At 40.4% G+C, this 16,171-nt stretch overlaps 2 protein-coding genes across 5 annotated transcripts in view; one reads left to right on the plus strand and one right to left on the minus strand.

The window, feature by feature from the left end:
* The window catches only part of scaf4b (SR-related CTD-associated factor 4b), a 39,416-nt gene extending 34,415 nt beyond the window's left edge, over positions 1-5,001 (minus strand). The window contains exon 1 of one of the 2 annotated variants that reach the window (XM_017682537.2): positions 4,807-5,001. In XM_017682537.2, coding sequence (XP_017538026.1) covers positions 4,807-4,836 — 30 coding nt within the window. In that variant the 5' untranslated portion in view covers positions 4,837-5,001. The remainder of the gene's footprint in view (positions 1-4,806) is intronic. The other variant, XM_017682536.2, reaches the window with a different exon arrangement.
* A 218-nt stretch (positions 5,002-5,219) lies between these two features.
* Positions 5,220-16,171, plus strand: part of ccdc150 (coiled-coil domain containing 150) — a 30,361-nt gene continuing 19,409 nt past the window's right edge. For 2 of the 3 annotated variants that reach the window (XM_037546513.1, XM_037546515.1), the window contains exons 1-7: positions 5,220-5,673; positions 8,968-9,346; positions 9,915-10,093; positions 11,954-12,022; positions 12,119-12,235; positions 15,585-15,714; positions 15,816-15,859. In XM_037546513.1, coding sequence (XP_037402410.1) covers positions 8,983-9,346; positions 9,915-10,093; positions 11,954-12,022; positions 12,119-12,235; positions 15,585-15,714; positions 15,816-15,859 — 903 coding nt within the window. In that variant the 5' untranslated portion in view covers positions 5,220-5,673; positions 8,968-8,982. Of the gene's footprint in view, positions 5,674-6,992; positions 7,162-8,967; positions 9,347-9,914; positions 10,094-11,953; positions 12,023-12,118; positions 12,236-15,584; positions 15,715-15,815; positions 15,860-16,171 lie in introns of all 3 variants that reach the window. The other variant, XM_037546514.1, reaches the window with a different exon arrangement.

A 16,171-nucleotide genomic window follows, 5' to 3' on the forward strand; every position in this document is an offset into this window, starting at 1 on the left:
GAGATCGCGGATACAAGCGGCCAAAATGAGCTTCTCCGTAGGGGCACCGGGCTCTCCCTTAGAGATGGGGTGAGAAGCTCGGCAGTTCGGGAGAGGCTCGGAGAAGAGCCGCTGCTCCTCCACGTTGAGAGAAGCCAGTTGATGTGGTTCGGGCATCTGGTAAGGATGGCCTCTGGACGCCTCCCTAGGGAGGTGTTCCAGACATGTCCGACAGGGAGGAGACCCTGGGGAAGACCCGGGACACGTTGGAGGGATTATATCTCTCGACTGTCTTGGGAACGCCTCCATATCCCTCCGGAAGAGCTGGAGGAGGTGGCCTGGGCCTCTTTGCTTAGGCTGCTGCCCCTGCGACCTGGACCCAGATAAGTGATTGAGGATGGATGGATGGAAGGTTTGTTTTTTGTTTTTTTTGTTTTTTTACACAACAAGAAAGAACTGATTAAACGGCTGTAAACCACTGACCATCTGATCAACAACACGAACAGGACTTTCTAGCCAAGTTAAGAAGAATTAATTATATCAGTCTAAAAAAAAGAAGGGGGGGGGGGGGGGGCGCGTTGGGTGTGAGATAACAATAAATAATAATATCAAATATCAATATAATATTTCCAATATCAGGGCCTGTTTTCAGCCGCAGCACCACTACAACTCATACTTGCGATCGCCCCATAACGACAGCTCAGCTCTCTCTCTTTAATAGCAAAACAGACTGACCGGAACACAGAACATCATCATTGAGTTATACAAGCACATAAACGCACCCAAACCCCCCTTAGCATGAGAATAACACCAAAAAGCTGCTTATAACACCCCCCCAAAAATAAGAAGTGATGCTCAAAGCTCAAAGCACTCTGGGTAGTCCTCCCCCAAACCCCAGCCCAGGTAGGGCAACAGTACATTATATAAGGCTGATGCCGAGTCCAAAACTACACAGTGCCACAGTTTAATACATCATCAATAGAAATGCATTTATTAGCACAGGACGTATAGTAATCATAGGAAACCAATATGTGACAAAAAAAAAAAGACATTAATAAAAAAGTTGATAGATTTGAGACGCACGTTTACCTTAAACCACACTTTTTAATCAGTCTTTTTGAAGTTCGACCAATCAGAAGCAACCAAACATCCACATGATGCGCACATAATAACAAAACCACAGCTAGTCGCAAACCTTCACGCCTCAAGCCAAAACAGGCCTGGACCTCAATAAATACAGAATAAATCACAATTACAACACCAGTCAGAAACATTATAGATATGCTAGGATGAATGAATAACCGACTCTAAATGTAGGTATTGTGATATAAACTGAGTCTGTTCTACAGTTTCTCATTAGACTGAATGAATAACCGGTTCTAAATGTAGGTATTGTGATATAAACGGAGTCTGTTCTACAGTTTCTCATTAGGCTGAATGAATAACTGACTCTAAATGTAGGTATTGTGATATAAACCGAGTCTGTTCTACAGCTTCTCATTAGACTGAATGAATAACCGACTCTAAATGTAGGTATTGTGATATAAACCGAGTCTGTTCTACAGTTTCTCATTAGGCTGGATGAATAACCGACTCTAAATGTAGGTATTGTGATATAAACCGAGTCTGTTCTACAGTTTCTCATTAGGCTGAATGAATAACCGACTCTAAATGTAGGTATTGTGATATAAACTGAGTCTGTTCTACAGTTTCTCATTAGGCTGAATGAATAACCGACTCTAAATGTAGGTATTGTGATATAAACTGAGTCTGCTCTACAGTTTCTCATTAGGCTGAATGAATAACCGACTCTAAATGTAGGTATTGTGATATAAACTGAGTCTGCTCTACAGTTTCTCATTAGGCTGAATGGTGTTTGTAAATCTTTCTCGACCTCACAGCAACAGTGAACTCATTAGTAGGTTGAGTTTGGAGGCAAACTGGCTGATGATGAAATGAGCCGTCATCCGAGAGCCCTACACAGACTTTCTAGGTGTGGAAAGTCAGGCAAATAAGCAGCCTGCTACATTTGCCTGTCAGTGTTTCCCAGTCTGATAAAAATGGACAAAACCACAGACAATATTCAGTCTTGCAGAATGAACACATTCCGATTATAGATTAAGACTGAGGTGTTTATTCTCACTCCAATCAACAATCTGATGACAATCTGTTTACATGCTCACTACAAGTAATCACATCCAAACTTACATGCATGCATAGAAAACCGCTTAGTGTAGACGTTACCATGACAACCAGCATCACATGAGTCCAGTCAGAGTGAGATGAGTAGCAGTGAGCAGTGCTTGAGTTTTTAATTACTTTAAAATGACGTCAGACTCAGGAAAACGTCCTTCACATGTCCTTATTAAAGAAGGCCGAGAGGAAGACGTCGTGTTCTGAGACACATAAGCTGGACGTCCGTCCCACCGCCGTCTTTTAAAGATCAGAGCATAAACTTCTTCTCCTCTGCAGACCAGTTATACGGACGGATATATATAGAACGGTATAAACTCTCACTGAGACACGACACATATGCAGAACGGACTTAAATTTTCCGATAGGGAACGTAATCAGATACAGACGTTTACATGGATATTATTCTTCTATTTAATGGATTATTTACAGGATTACCCACCTTGCTCAATCGGATAGAAACTGTATTCTGAATGGCGTCAATCAGACTAGACTATTCAGACTGAGATGTTTACATGGACGTATCCTATTCTGATCGAGCTTTTAGTCGAATTACTGTGGCAGTTACTGTGGCGACACCACATAAATAATCTTTAACAGACTTCCTTAACAACTCCACCCAGTTTGAGACAATTTTGTAACGCTGGATAAAGAAAAACTTATTTTTTGACTGAACTACGAATCCGAGGAAGGGCTAAAGATTTGAGACAGATGTGTTTAAGTAGATGAAACTCCAGCAGCAGCACTGGAGACCATGAAGTTAGATCTACCAAGCCAGCCAAGCTGTAACTCCGACTAATAAAGCATGGATAGGCCTCAACATAAACATAGAGAAGCTGAAAGTTAGTCAGGAACCCTGAAAGTTGAACATTATGAAAGAGATCCCACGTGAGACAAAAATAAACATCGGATAGCTGGAAAAGTTCAGGAAGACCAACAGAAACGAAGACTAATAGAAGAGACCAGGTTTATTAACACATATGGAAACTTTCCTCAGTTTTTCATATATATGTCGATTATTAAGGTGTAAACAGAGTCATTCAGAGTGGTTTGGTGCGAAACACTTCATTCTAGAGAAACTTGCTGAGTCAGAACTGTTCACAGTGGTGGTGATAGGAACCAGACGTCCACCTCTAAAAGCTCCTCACAGAACGTTCATCCATGAAATGGTTATAAATTCACTGCCTGATGACGGAGACGCTGTTTTATGATCGTTCTGAGAAGATTTTGAACTAAAAAGTGTGTATTTTTTTTAAATATTCATGGCAAAGGGACACATTCCAGGCAAAATGTCTTCCCAGATTTTCCACTATTTTATTATTTTCGCTGTAGTTCTGATAGAAACCAGATGTCCGGAGCGTTAATAGGCAGTAAAAGCTCCCTCATAAAAACATTTATGTATACGCTGCTGATTTGAGGCACTGTTTTATGATAGTTCTGTGACAAACTCCCCATTAAAACATGCTTTTTCCCATATTTTCTATTTTACCACCAACACTGTCACATTCAAACACTTATGTAGATTTTGGACAGTAAATAAAATCAACATATTTGCACTGTAAACACTGCAACTCCTGGTCCTATCACCACCACTGCAAACAAAACAAATCCATTGTGAGTTTCTCCGGTTCTCCACAATGAAGCAATTCAAGCCAAACCACTCTGAACGCCTTCACATCTCAAAGACTGACCTATGCAGAGGTTTTGAAAGATGGGTGGAGTTCCCCTTTAAGCACTTTAGTAACAATGTTATAACCTGCATTTAAAAAAACCACTTTAACTCGACCAATTTTCCTTTATTTGTACCTTCTTTTGTTCTTTGACCTTCGGCCCACCACAAACACTGCACTTTGGCCGCCCAGGCTAAATGTGTGCGCACCCCTGCTGTCTAGGATTTACTTACTACTCATTTAACACTTCGCTTAACTGCGACCTGGTGCCTGGAAATCCAGAACAGCCTTCGCGTGTTTAAAGTTCACGAAGACACGCAAACAAACAATGTTGTGGGGCCTTGCCAATGCTAACGCGAACCAAACCAGCATAAACAGTCCGCCCTCGGTCCTTTCGCAGTTAACGTCGTCTAATATGAGCGAACACACGAGCTTCATGTTCGAATTTGCCCGTTCGACCTTAAACGGCGCAGCGGTTATTATCGTAACCCGATTCCCCAGCATGGAACTGCTGCGCCGTTTAAGGTGGAACGGGCAAATTCGAACAAGAAGCTGGTGAACGGGAAGCCGGCTTCAGTCTCGTTGCTGAACATGACGCTGACCAGTAAACGAACTAAAGCTAAACCAAGTAAAAAAGTCCTAAAAACACGTTAAAACGAGAAACGAACAGAAAGCTAGGTTAGCTTAGCTGACGTTAGCCGCGTTCTACTGAACACACTACGCACCGTGCCGAGAACTCCCGCCCTCGCTGTGATTGGCTGCTCGTTCACGCTTGCGAGGAGTAGCACCGCTATCAGCCAATGGCAGCTCGAGCGGCGAGAAGAGGAGCCAATCAGAGCGCTAGGAGGGCGGGCCTTGTCGCTAGCATACTCCTCGGCACGGTGGTACGCAGGGTTAGACGACTCGGTTAGCTTAGCACTTAAAAGGGCTAACGACGAGAAAACGACGTCCACTGCGTTCTTACCTCCGCGTTAAAAGCCTGTACTGCATCCATGGCGCCTTCTGGGTCTTCACCTAACCGCCTGTCGTCATCTGGAGCAGCACGAATGGCTGTCGGTGGATATTTTTACTGATAATGTTGACGAAACCAACTTCACCTCAACTGCTAAGGAGATGCAATGGCATGCGCATGCGCAGTTAAACGCCTACAGATTAGCGACGCCTGCTGGACAATAGGAACATATATAGTACACATATAGTGGATGCACGTCTGTCGTCTTTTTATTTATTATATTTTTTTAGCTTTTGACTTAGTTTAATTATATAAAAAATAATCATGATCATTAGGTTTATATAAAAAAAAAATTAAAAAAAACACTTGTGTTAACAAATACGCTTTGTTTATGAATATGATTGCGCGCGTTTTCAGTGGCATTTATAATGCACTATATTACCTGACACATAAACAGTGTTCGTGGTTTCTGTGTGGCATATTGTGAGTCGATTTTCTCCATTAAAAACGCTTTAAAGAGTTTAGGAAACAGAGCCGTACGGAGGCCTCGGTGGTGGGAGCGCAGCAGCTGTTTCCATAGAAACAAGCACAGCAGGAAGAGCTGCGGGGCTCCGCTAAGGTTAGCAGCGTTAGCCTCGAAACATTAGAGACACTCGGAATAAAGTTCATTTAAACTTAAACTCGGCGAAACGGACACCTATAACACCGCGCGGTCACCTGTACAGGTACTGCTCAATGCGCCGTTCTTGGCTGTTACCAGAAATGTGTCTTCTCTCTCAGTGAACTGCAAGGTAGAGACAGCGTTAGCGTTAGCGTTAGCTTTAGCTGCCTCGCTGCCAGGCACTGATTTCACAGCAGCAGCAGCTGCAGCAGCACTGAGTGAGTCTCTCCGGCTTTATTTTTATTTTTTAGCTTCATTTAATACTCTAGATATTTTATTTGGGTGCTTTTTAAGCCAACGACCTGCTTGTTATATCGTGTTTGATTTTATTTCCTTTCCTGATTTTTTTTTAAATAATAATTTTTTAACTCTCTGTCTCTGTTAGTCAGTTTTCCCCTATTTAACGTCATTTTATTTAATTTATTTCCTTTAATTTTATTTTTACTATCTGTATTCATTAGAATATTTTACTATTGTTTTTTATACTTCTATATCTGTCCTGTTATATTCTGTTTATTTTATTTTATTTCATGTTATTTTATTTTTCCTATCTTTTTTTTTGTTCAAGCAAACTCTGTTTATTTATGTTTTAATTTGTCTAACTCTCCTTTGAATTTTTTTTGCATTTATTTATTTTATTTATTGAGCCAATTTCCTTCCTATTTTGCATTATTTTATGACTCTCTGTTCTACTTCACTTCATTATAAATTTTGCACTCATACTGATCTCTATGGAAAGTGTTTGCTTTGCTCACCACCAGCGTTTCTGTCACTTGGTAACACAGTAAATCTCAGGGGACAGAGTTGTTTACCCCTCCACGGCTGTTCTAGTATAAGAACATTACATGTTTCTAAACATTATATAGAAAAAGAAAAACTTTATTGTTTTTGTCCAAGTTATTTTTTACCCAGACCTTATTTATGAAAAGTAAGGCTGAGACTGAAGTCTGGAGATCACTTGTGGAATAGGAAATAGTTCTGATTTATACGGAAAAATTTTACATCGTATGCGTAATAACGTTTCTATTCAGAGTACTTAGAAGTTATTTCATCCCTACAGCAGGGGATGCGTGAATAAAGCAGTGCGTAGGTTTGCTTTACTGTTGATTTATTAAGCGTATAAGGCGGCGCGGTGGGTGGCGCTTTCACCTCACAGCGAGGAGGGCCTGGGTTCGATTCCCCGGCCAGGCAGCCACAGTCCTCTTTGTGTTGAGTTTGCATTTCCTCCCCTCCGGGTTCTCTGGTTTCCTCCCACAGTCCAAAGACATGCAGTCAGGCCGACTGGTCATGTTAAATTGCCCCGAGGTGTATTGTGTATGTCTGTCTGCCTGCCCTGTGATGGACTGGCGACCTGTCCAGGGTGTATCCTGCCTTCCGCCTGATGACCGCTGGGATAGGCTCCAGCACCCCCCTGCGACCCTGAGGGAGAAGTGGCTTAGAATTATATTTCTGCCATATCGCCCGCTTTAATGTCGAAGATGAGGCGTTTCTGTCCCGTTTCTTGGTCAATCTGACTGTTTCCACTCGTTTCTTCTAGAATCACGATGTGCGTGCTGGGTTCTGGGTGCGTGTGTCCAGCTTGGCTTTCTTTACATTCAGAGCTGGACAACCATGTTCCCTAAACGTGGACCGGGCCTAAGTGTGGACTGAACTGCGCTGACCAGACTTCTTCACTGAAAGTTACTCCTTTTGCAGTCTAAGCTTCGGTGAAATATCTACGAGCTTTTTCCACACTAACCCCAACCGTAGTCAGTCACCCAAGACTGAAATCTGCTTCTTTAGTTTTAGCACTGGCGCTATGTGGCTAACACAGCTAACTAGTAATGAGAGGCCTCATGGCCTCTGATTAGCATGGTGCTAACTGCGCTATAACCAATCACAGTCTTCTCAAAGTGTGCGGAGATGTTTATTCATCTCTAGTAGACCTGATTAGGCGGCTTCTGACACTGTATGGCTCACTGTTACCTATAAACATGGACTAAAGTATGTTAGCGTACGGCTAAGAACAGTAGCAGCATCTTGAAGCCTGGGTTGTTGTCACTTTTATCGTTAGCAGGATATCATGTTCCAACTGGGTGATGAAGCTAAATATAGCTAATATATAAGATATCGTGAAAAATGTGTCGCTGTTGTCAGAAGAAAACCTCCTATCACCAAAACGGTAACTTTACAGGAGAAGGAAAAAACCTGCTTTACTTTTAATGTAAGTCAATGGAACCAGACGCTTTCCAAGTCATTTGGGACAGTTTTTTTTTTTGCTCCATTCTTCATGAAATTTACAGACAATGTGAAGGTCAACAGCCGCTTTCAAATTATGCCAAAAACAATAAAAATTGAAAAATGGAGATACAAGGTTTTCTCTCGCCAGCAGCGATATTTTCCTTACCAATCCATATCATTAAGTTAAGTGACCCTTATTAGTCCCACAGCGGGGAAATTTCACCTCTGCATTTAACCCATCTGTGAAGTGAAACACCACATACACACTGGTGAGCACACACACACACACACACACACACACACTAGGTGGCAGTGAGCACACTTGCCCGGAGCGGTGTGCAGCCCTATCCATGGCGCCTGGGCAGCAGTTGGGGGTTAGGTGTCTTGCCCAAGGACACCTCAGTCATGTACTGTCGGCTTTGGGGATCACAAGGCCAGTTCCCTAACCCTAAATTAGAGGGGCCCACGACTGCCCCTCTAATTAATTGTCAGTAATGATTTTTGCATTTTATAATTTTCAATTTTTAAGGAATATTTTAGACACTGAGGGGAAAAAAAGGCTTATTTTGGTGGAAAGAACAGATAAAAACATAAAAATTAGTCCTGGATATAAGATAAAAGATATAGTCCTGTTTATACTGTATTACTTATTTTTAAATTCACAAATAAATAGGAGTGTAATGTTTTGCATATGATGGTATATACAGTAGCTAACGATTAATGAATGTTTTTATACAGTTTATAAAAGAATATATAAACAGTAGCTGATACTAGCTAACTGTGCTAACTCTTCATGATATTTATAGACAGTTTATAAAAGAATATATAAACAATAGCTGACACTAGCTAACTCCGCTAACTGTGCTAACTCTTCATGATGTTTTTATACAGTTTATAAAAGAATATATAAACAATAGCTGACAATAGCTAACTCCGCTAACTGTGCTAACTCTTCATGATGTTTATAGACAGTTTATAAAAGAATTTATAAACAATAGCTAACACTAGCTAACTGTGCTAACTCTTCATGATGTTTATAGACAGTTTATAAAAGAATATATAAACAATAGCTAACACTAGCTAACTGTGCTAACTGTGTTAACTCTTCATGATGTTTATAGACAGTTTATAAAAGAATATATAAACAATAGCTAACACTAGCTAACTGTGTTAACTGTGCTAACTCTTCATGATGTTTATAGACTGTTTATAAAAGAATATATATTTGAAATACCGTTAATTCTAAAGTTTTTTTTCCCGTTTTATTGACCCAGCCTTCGTCTCCACCTTAGGCTGTCCTCTTTGTAATGTCCCGGCCGGTGATACGCCCGCTAAGTGTCGGAGCCACGGCCCCCGAGTCTCTCTCCCTGCTGCAGCAGCGCCTCCTGGTGGCCGAGGAGCAGACGGAGGAGCTGCTGAAGGACATGGGGACGCTGGGGGTGTCCAGAGAGCAGCTGCGGACCCCCGGGTCACCAGGTAGGGGGGTCAGCATGCATCCGCTGAGCCCAGTGAGAGTGCAGCAGGCCTTGGGGGTCGGAGGGGAGGGAACTCTGTGGCGGCAGTGTGAGGTGCTGGTGGGCCGAGTCTGTCACCTGGAGAGTCTCTTACACACACTCAAACTGACCGTCTTCCGCTTAGAGACGGAGAGAGCACTCAACCCCTCGCATACAGGTAAACACTGTCTGTCTGTCCGTCTGTCTTTCCTCTCTCTCTCTCTTTCCTTCTCAGCTCCTGCTAATATTCTCCATCTTTTTTCTCTCTTTAAAGGGGAATTTCACCAATTTTTTTCAAAGTTTCTACATAGGTATTTTAAATTAATTCAATGTTACTTCATGTTTTTGTACTTTTTGTGTGTGTCTTCGGGTTTAAGAGCTATTTAAACACAGCTATATTGTTATTATTGCAGATCTGTCTGTTTTTAATCCATCATGGTTGTGATCTCACAACCTTGAGCATAGTTACATGTGACCACCCATGCAGCCCACAGCAGTTCAGCACTGCACAATCACATTGAAGTGATAAAGAGTGTCGTCACTGCAGAGCAGAACGTGTTAGTGAAACATTAAACGTTAAAAATTAAGCATATCGGCTCTTTAAAATGCTTTATTTATCCTTACGGTATAGTTTGGATAGTTTTGGATGGTAATGAAGGGACAGTCAGAATTATGTGAGTATTCTGTGCTTACTGTTTAATCCGTGTGTGTGTGTGTGTGTGTGTGTGTGTGTGTGTGTGTGTTAGCTCGTTTGCAGGAGCAGTTAGCAGCTCTGCAGGAGCAGAGTGAGGAGGAGCAGCGCTCATCGCGGAGGGAGGTCATGCGTCTGAGGGATCAGCTGGAACAGGCCTGTCAGGAGAGAGAGGAGGCGCGGCAGGAGATGCACAAACTCAGACAACAGCTGGACATCTCTCACAGCTCTAAAGTACAGTCTTTATACAGTGCACATCTAGAGTGTAGTACCCTATAGTGTTTATCCTCTAAAGTACAGCTCCTTTACAGTATACCTCTTCTAGAGTACAGCTTGAATATAGTACACTTCTTATAGAGTACAGCTCCTATAGGCCTATTGCCTGAGCAGTATAGCCCCTATATAGTACATCACCTCTAGAGTAGCACCTATACAGGATGCTTTCTAGAGTAGCTGCTATATAGTACACCTTCACTACAGTACACTTTATCTAGAATAACTCATATACAGTACACAACTTCTAGAGAATAGCTCCTTGCCTCCTCTAGCTCCTATAAAATACACTTTTTTCAGAGCAGCGCCTATATAGTACACTTCTAGAGTACTATGTAGTACACGTCTTCTAGAGAGCTGCTATATAGTAACCTCTTCTAGTACAGCTACTTCTAAAGTATAGTTTCGGTATAGTCCACTTCTTCTAGAGAGCAGCTCTTATATGGCACACGTCTTATAGAGAGCTTCTTTTTGTAGTACACTTCTTCTAGAGTACAGCTCCTATAGGCCTATTGGCAGAGCAGTATAGCCGCTATATAGTACATCTCCTCTAGAGTAGCTCCTATACAGGATGCTTTCTAGAGTTGCTGTTAGATAGTACACCTTCACTGCAGTACACTTTATCTAGAATAACTTGTATAAAGTACACATCATCTAGAGAGTAGCTCCTTCATAGTACACCTCCTCTAACTCCTATAAAGTACACTTCTGCTAGAGTAGCTCCTATATTGTACACTTTTTCTAGAGATCTGCTTTGTAGCACACGTCTTCCAGAGTACAGCTTCTACATAGTGCACCGCTTTTAGAGCACAGCTCCTATATGGTATGCCTTTTCTACTGTACCACTCCTATATAGCACATATCATCTAGAGAGCTGCTTTATAGTACATTTCCTCTAGAGTATAGAGTATATACACTTTTATATAGTACACCTCTTCTAGAGTACCATGTCTGTATAGTACACATCTAGAGCTCTTTCATGGCAAATATTTTCTAGACAGCTGCTATATAATACACCTCTTCTAGTATAGCTCCTTTATAGTAAACTTCTTCTAGAGTGCAGTTTCTGTATAGTATACTTCTTCTAGAGAACAGTTCTTATATGGCACACGTATTCTAGAGAGCTCCTTTATAGTAAACGTCTTCTAGAGTGCAGTTTCTGTATAGTATACTTCTTCTAGAGAACAGTTCTTATATGGAACACGTATTCTAGAGAGCTCCTTTATAGTAAACTTCTTCTAGAGTACAGTTTCTATATAGTATACTTCTTCTAGAGAACAGTTCTTATATGGCACATGTATTCTAGAGAGCTCTTTTATAGTACACCTCTTCTAGAGTTCAGCTCTTGTAGGTCTGTTGTCTAGCCCCTATACAGTACACCTCCACTCAAGTAGCTCCTGCATAGTACACCTCCTCTAGAGAACGACTCCTGCTAAAGTATCTTCTATAAAAGAGCATTTAAATATTGTATATTTCCTCTTGAATAGCTTTTATCCAGTATTGTTTTTCTAGAGAAGCTTCTGTGTAGAGTGCACCTGTTTTATAGTGTATGTCTTTAGAGCACAGCTTTTGAAAATTAAGTTTTGTATAAAATTTAGTATAAAATATTAATGAAGTATTTTACATAATAACAAATTTAGGCTTAAGGCTCAATGTCAATGATCTCGAACTGCCATGGAAAATACTTCTGTTAGTCCATGACAACCATTCAAAATGAATTGCTGAATAAAATGAATAGATTGCAGGCTATCGAAAATTATCAGTGAATTATATCAGTGAATAATCAAAAGCCACTTGCCTTTTTTGTGTTCACTGATGCAGATGGATGTTGCCATGGCAGCAGATGAGCTGAAGATTGTCAAAGTTCAGATGAGCCAGAAGCTGCAAAAGGTGAGAGGGCATCAAAGAGCTGATAAAGCTGTGGTCAGTAGAATAGCCCCACCCTGTACAACAAGTGACCCATGACGCTTGTCGACCTGTCCACAGATGAAGGAAGAGATGGCGGAGGAGACAGCGGCCCGTCTAGAGACTGAACAGTCCCACCGTGCATTGCTGCAGAGAGTGGAAGAGATGGAGAAAGTCGTGGAGAGAGAGAGAGAGCAGGTTAGAGGAGGAGAGAAAAGGGATGAGAACGACATTTGAGCACACACTGTCTGTTTTCGGTATCTGCTCTGAGCCTTTGAGGTCAAGTCAATTTTTATTGTAATTTGATCCACATTTGCCAGCGCCTGAATAGCTGGTCTGCATAAATGAGGCGTTCAAAATAGTACTTGCTCTGCAGTCTTTGCTTTAGGAAGCTCAAGCAATTTTAGTACGGGTTCAATATAGTATAGTTCAATATAGTCCAGCTTCTATATAATACACCTCTTTTAGAGTACAGTTTCTATTCTGTACAGCTATTCTAGAGTACAGTATCTATATAGTACAATTTCTGTATGGTACATCTCTTCTAGAGACCAATTTGTTTGCAGTACATGTCTTCTAAAGTGCAATTCTACATCTTTTATTTAGTCCACCTCTTCTAGAGTATTACTTGTATATCTTGTATAATCCAGCTTCTAGATAGTCCAGCTTCTATATAATACACATCATCTAGAGTACAGCTGCTATATAGTACACCTCTTCTAAATGCAATTTCTACATCTTTTATTTAGTACACCTCTTCTAGAATACTATTTGTATATAGTATACATCTTGTAGAATCCAGCTTCTATGTAATACACATCTTCTGGAGTACAGCTTCTATATAGTACACCTCTTCTATAGAACAGCTTCTATGTAGTACACCTTTTCTAGAGCACAGCTTCTCTATAGCTTCTAGAGTATAGCTTCTGTATAGCACACATATTCTAGAGTAAAATTTCTATATAGTGCACCCCTCCCAGAGTACAGCTTCTGTATAGCACACATATTCTAGAGTGAAATTTCTATATAGTACACCCCTCCTAGAGTACAGCTTCTGTATAGAACACGTATTCTAGAGTAAAATTTCTATATAGTACACCCCTCCTAGAGTACAGCCTCTGTATAGAACACGTATTCTAGAGTAAAATGTCTATATAGTACACCCCTCCTAGAGTACAGCCTCTGTATAGAACACGTATTCTAGAGTAAAATGTCTATGTAGTACACCCCTCCTAGAGTACAGCTTCTGTATAGAACACGTATTCTAGAGTAAAATTTCTATATAGTACACCCCTCCTAGAGTACAGCTTCTGTATAGAACACGTATTCTAGAGTAAAATTTCTATATAGTACACCCCTCCTAGAGTATAGCTTCTGTATAGGACACGTATTCTAGAGTAAAATTTCTATATAGTACACCCCTCCTAGAGTACAGCCTCTGTATAGAACACATATTCTAGAGTAAAATGTCTATATAGTACACCCCTCCTAGAGTACAGCCTCTGTATAGAACACATATTCTAGAGTAAAATGTCTATATAGTACACCCCTCCTAGAGTACAGCTTCTGTATAGAACATGTATTCTAGAGTAAAATTTCTATATAGTACACCCCTCCTAGAGTACAGCTTCTGTATAGAACACGTATTCTAGAGTAAAATTTCTATATAGTACACCCCTCCTAGAGTATAGCTTCTGTATAGAACACGTATTCTAGAGTAAAATTTCTATATAGTACACCCCTCCTAGAGTACAGCCTCTGTATAGAACACATATTCTAGAGTAAAATGTCTATATAGTACACCCCTCCTAGAGTACAGCCTCTGTATAGAACACATATTCTAGAGTAAAATGTCTATATAGTACACCCCTCCTAGAGTACAGCTTCTGTATAGAACATGTATTCTAGAGTAAAATTTCTATATAGTACACCCCTCCTAGAGTACAGCTTCTGTATAGAACATGTATACTAGAGTAAAATTTCTATATAGTACACCCCTCCTAGAGTACAGCTTCTGTATAGAACACGTATTCTAGAGTAATATGTCTATATAGTACACCCCTCCTAGAGTACAGCTTCTGTATAGAACACGTATTCTAGAGTAAAATGTCTATATAGTACACCCCTCCTAGAGTACAGCTTCTGTATAGAACACGTATTCTAGAGTAAAATGTCTATATAGTACACCCCTCCTAGAGTACAGCTTCTGTATAGAACACGTATTCTAGAGTAAAATGTCTATATAGTACACCCCTCCTAGAGTACAGCTTCTGTATAGAACACGTATTCTAGAGTAATATTTCTATATAGTACACCCCTCCTAGAGTACAGCTTCTGTATAGAACACGTATTCTAGAGTAATATGTCTATATAGTACACCCCTCCTAGAGTACAGCTTCTGTATAGAACACGTATTCTAGAGTAAAATGTCTATATAGTACACCCCTCCTAGAGTACAGCTTCTGTATAGAACACATATTCTAGAGTAAAATTTCTATATAGTACACCCCTCCTAGAGTACAGCTTCTGTATAGAACACGTATTCTAGAGTAATATTTCTATATAGTACACCCCTCCTAGAGTACAGCTTCTGTATAGAACACGTATTCTAGAGTAAAATGTCTATATAGTACACCCCTCCTAGAGTACAGCGTCTGTATAGAACACGTATTCTAGAGTAAAATGTCTATATAGTACACCCCTCCTAGAGTACAGCTTCTGTATAGAACACGGATTCTAGAGTAAAATGTCTATATAGTACACCCCTCCTAGAGTACAGCTTCTGTATAGAACACGTATTCTAGAGTAAAATGTCTATATAGTACACCCCTCCTAGAGTACAGCTTCTGTATAGAACACGTATTCTAGAGTAATATTTCTATATAGTACACCCCTCCTAGAGTACAGCTTCTGTATAGAACACGTATTCTAGAGTAATATGTCTATATAGTACACCCCTCCTAGAGTACAGCTTCTGTATAGAACACGTATTCTAGAGTAAAATGTCTATATAGTACACCCCTCCTAGAGTACACCTTCTGTATAGAACACATATTCTAGAGTAAAATTTCTATATAGTACACCCCTCCTAGAGTACAGCTTCTGTATAGAACACGTATTCTAGAGTAATATTTCTATATAGTACACCCCTCCTAGAGTACAGCTTCTGTATAGAACACGTATTCTAGAGTAAAATGTCTATATAGTACACCCCTCCTAGAGTACAGCGTCTGTATAGAACACGTATTCTAGAGTAAAATGTCTATATAGTACACCCCTCCTAGAGTACAGCTTCTGTATAGAACACGGATTCTAGAGTAAAATGTCTATATAGTACACCCCTCCTAGAGTACAGCTTCTGTATAGAACACGTATTCTAGAGTAAAATGTCTATATAGTACACCCCTCCTAGAGTACAGCTTCTATACAGTACATGTGGAGTAAAATTTATGTCTACACTTATTTATATCACAACAAATATAATACAACAGTGACGCATCACATACGTCACCATACAGCAGAAAAGAAGTCTCTTTAAAATCTGTAGGTAAAGCTCCTCCAGGCAGACAGCCACGCCCTGCGCATTGATGGACAGGAGACAAGGGCGGAGCTACAGGAGAAGGAGGAGCTTATAGAGAGCTTACAGAAAGAGTGTGAGCAGCTCAGGGACCACTCAGGTGAGCAGCACAGAACTGTGGGATATGTAGTCTTTTCTCTGAAATGTGTGTAGACTGTGCAGTCAGAGATCAGAGATCAGTTTGAGTTCTTTTTCCATCAGATGGGAAGGAAACTCTCGTATCAGAGCTGACCAGCGAGCTGAAGGTAAGAGTCGAACCGTGTGCAGTAGAAGATACGACAAAAGTGAACAGTACAAGTAGAACATTTGTGTAGATATGGGAGGCAAATCCGGCCAAAAAGAAAATGAAAATGAAAACAATAAAATGTAAATGCAAACCTCTTTTTGCCATTTCTTCTAAACATCTGCGCAAACATCCTGACAAAATTGAAAATGAAATGAATTGCCTTCATTTGCAATTTTATTTTTCACATGAGCACGAGCCGTTTGTGACAAAAATAAAAACAAATTGAAAACTCCTAGTTGTCATTTTATTTTAGTCGTTATTCTGTTTTTTC

Source organism: Pygocentrus nattereri, chromosome 17 (assembly GCF_015220715.1).
Source record: "Pygocentrus nattereri isolate fPygNat1 chromosome 17, fPygNat1.pri, whole genome shotgun sequence".
Classification (NCBI taxonomy): domain Eukaryota; kingdom Metazoa; phylum Chordata; class Actinopteri; order Characiformes; family Serrasalmidae; genus Pygocentrus; species Pygocentrus nattereri.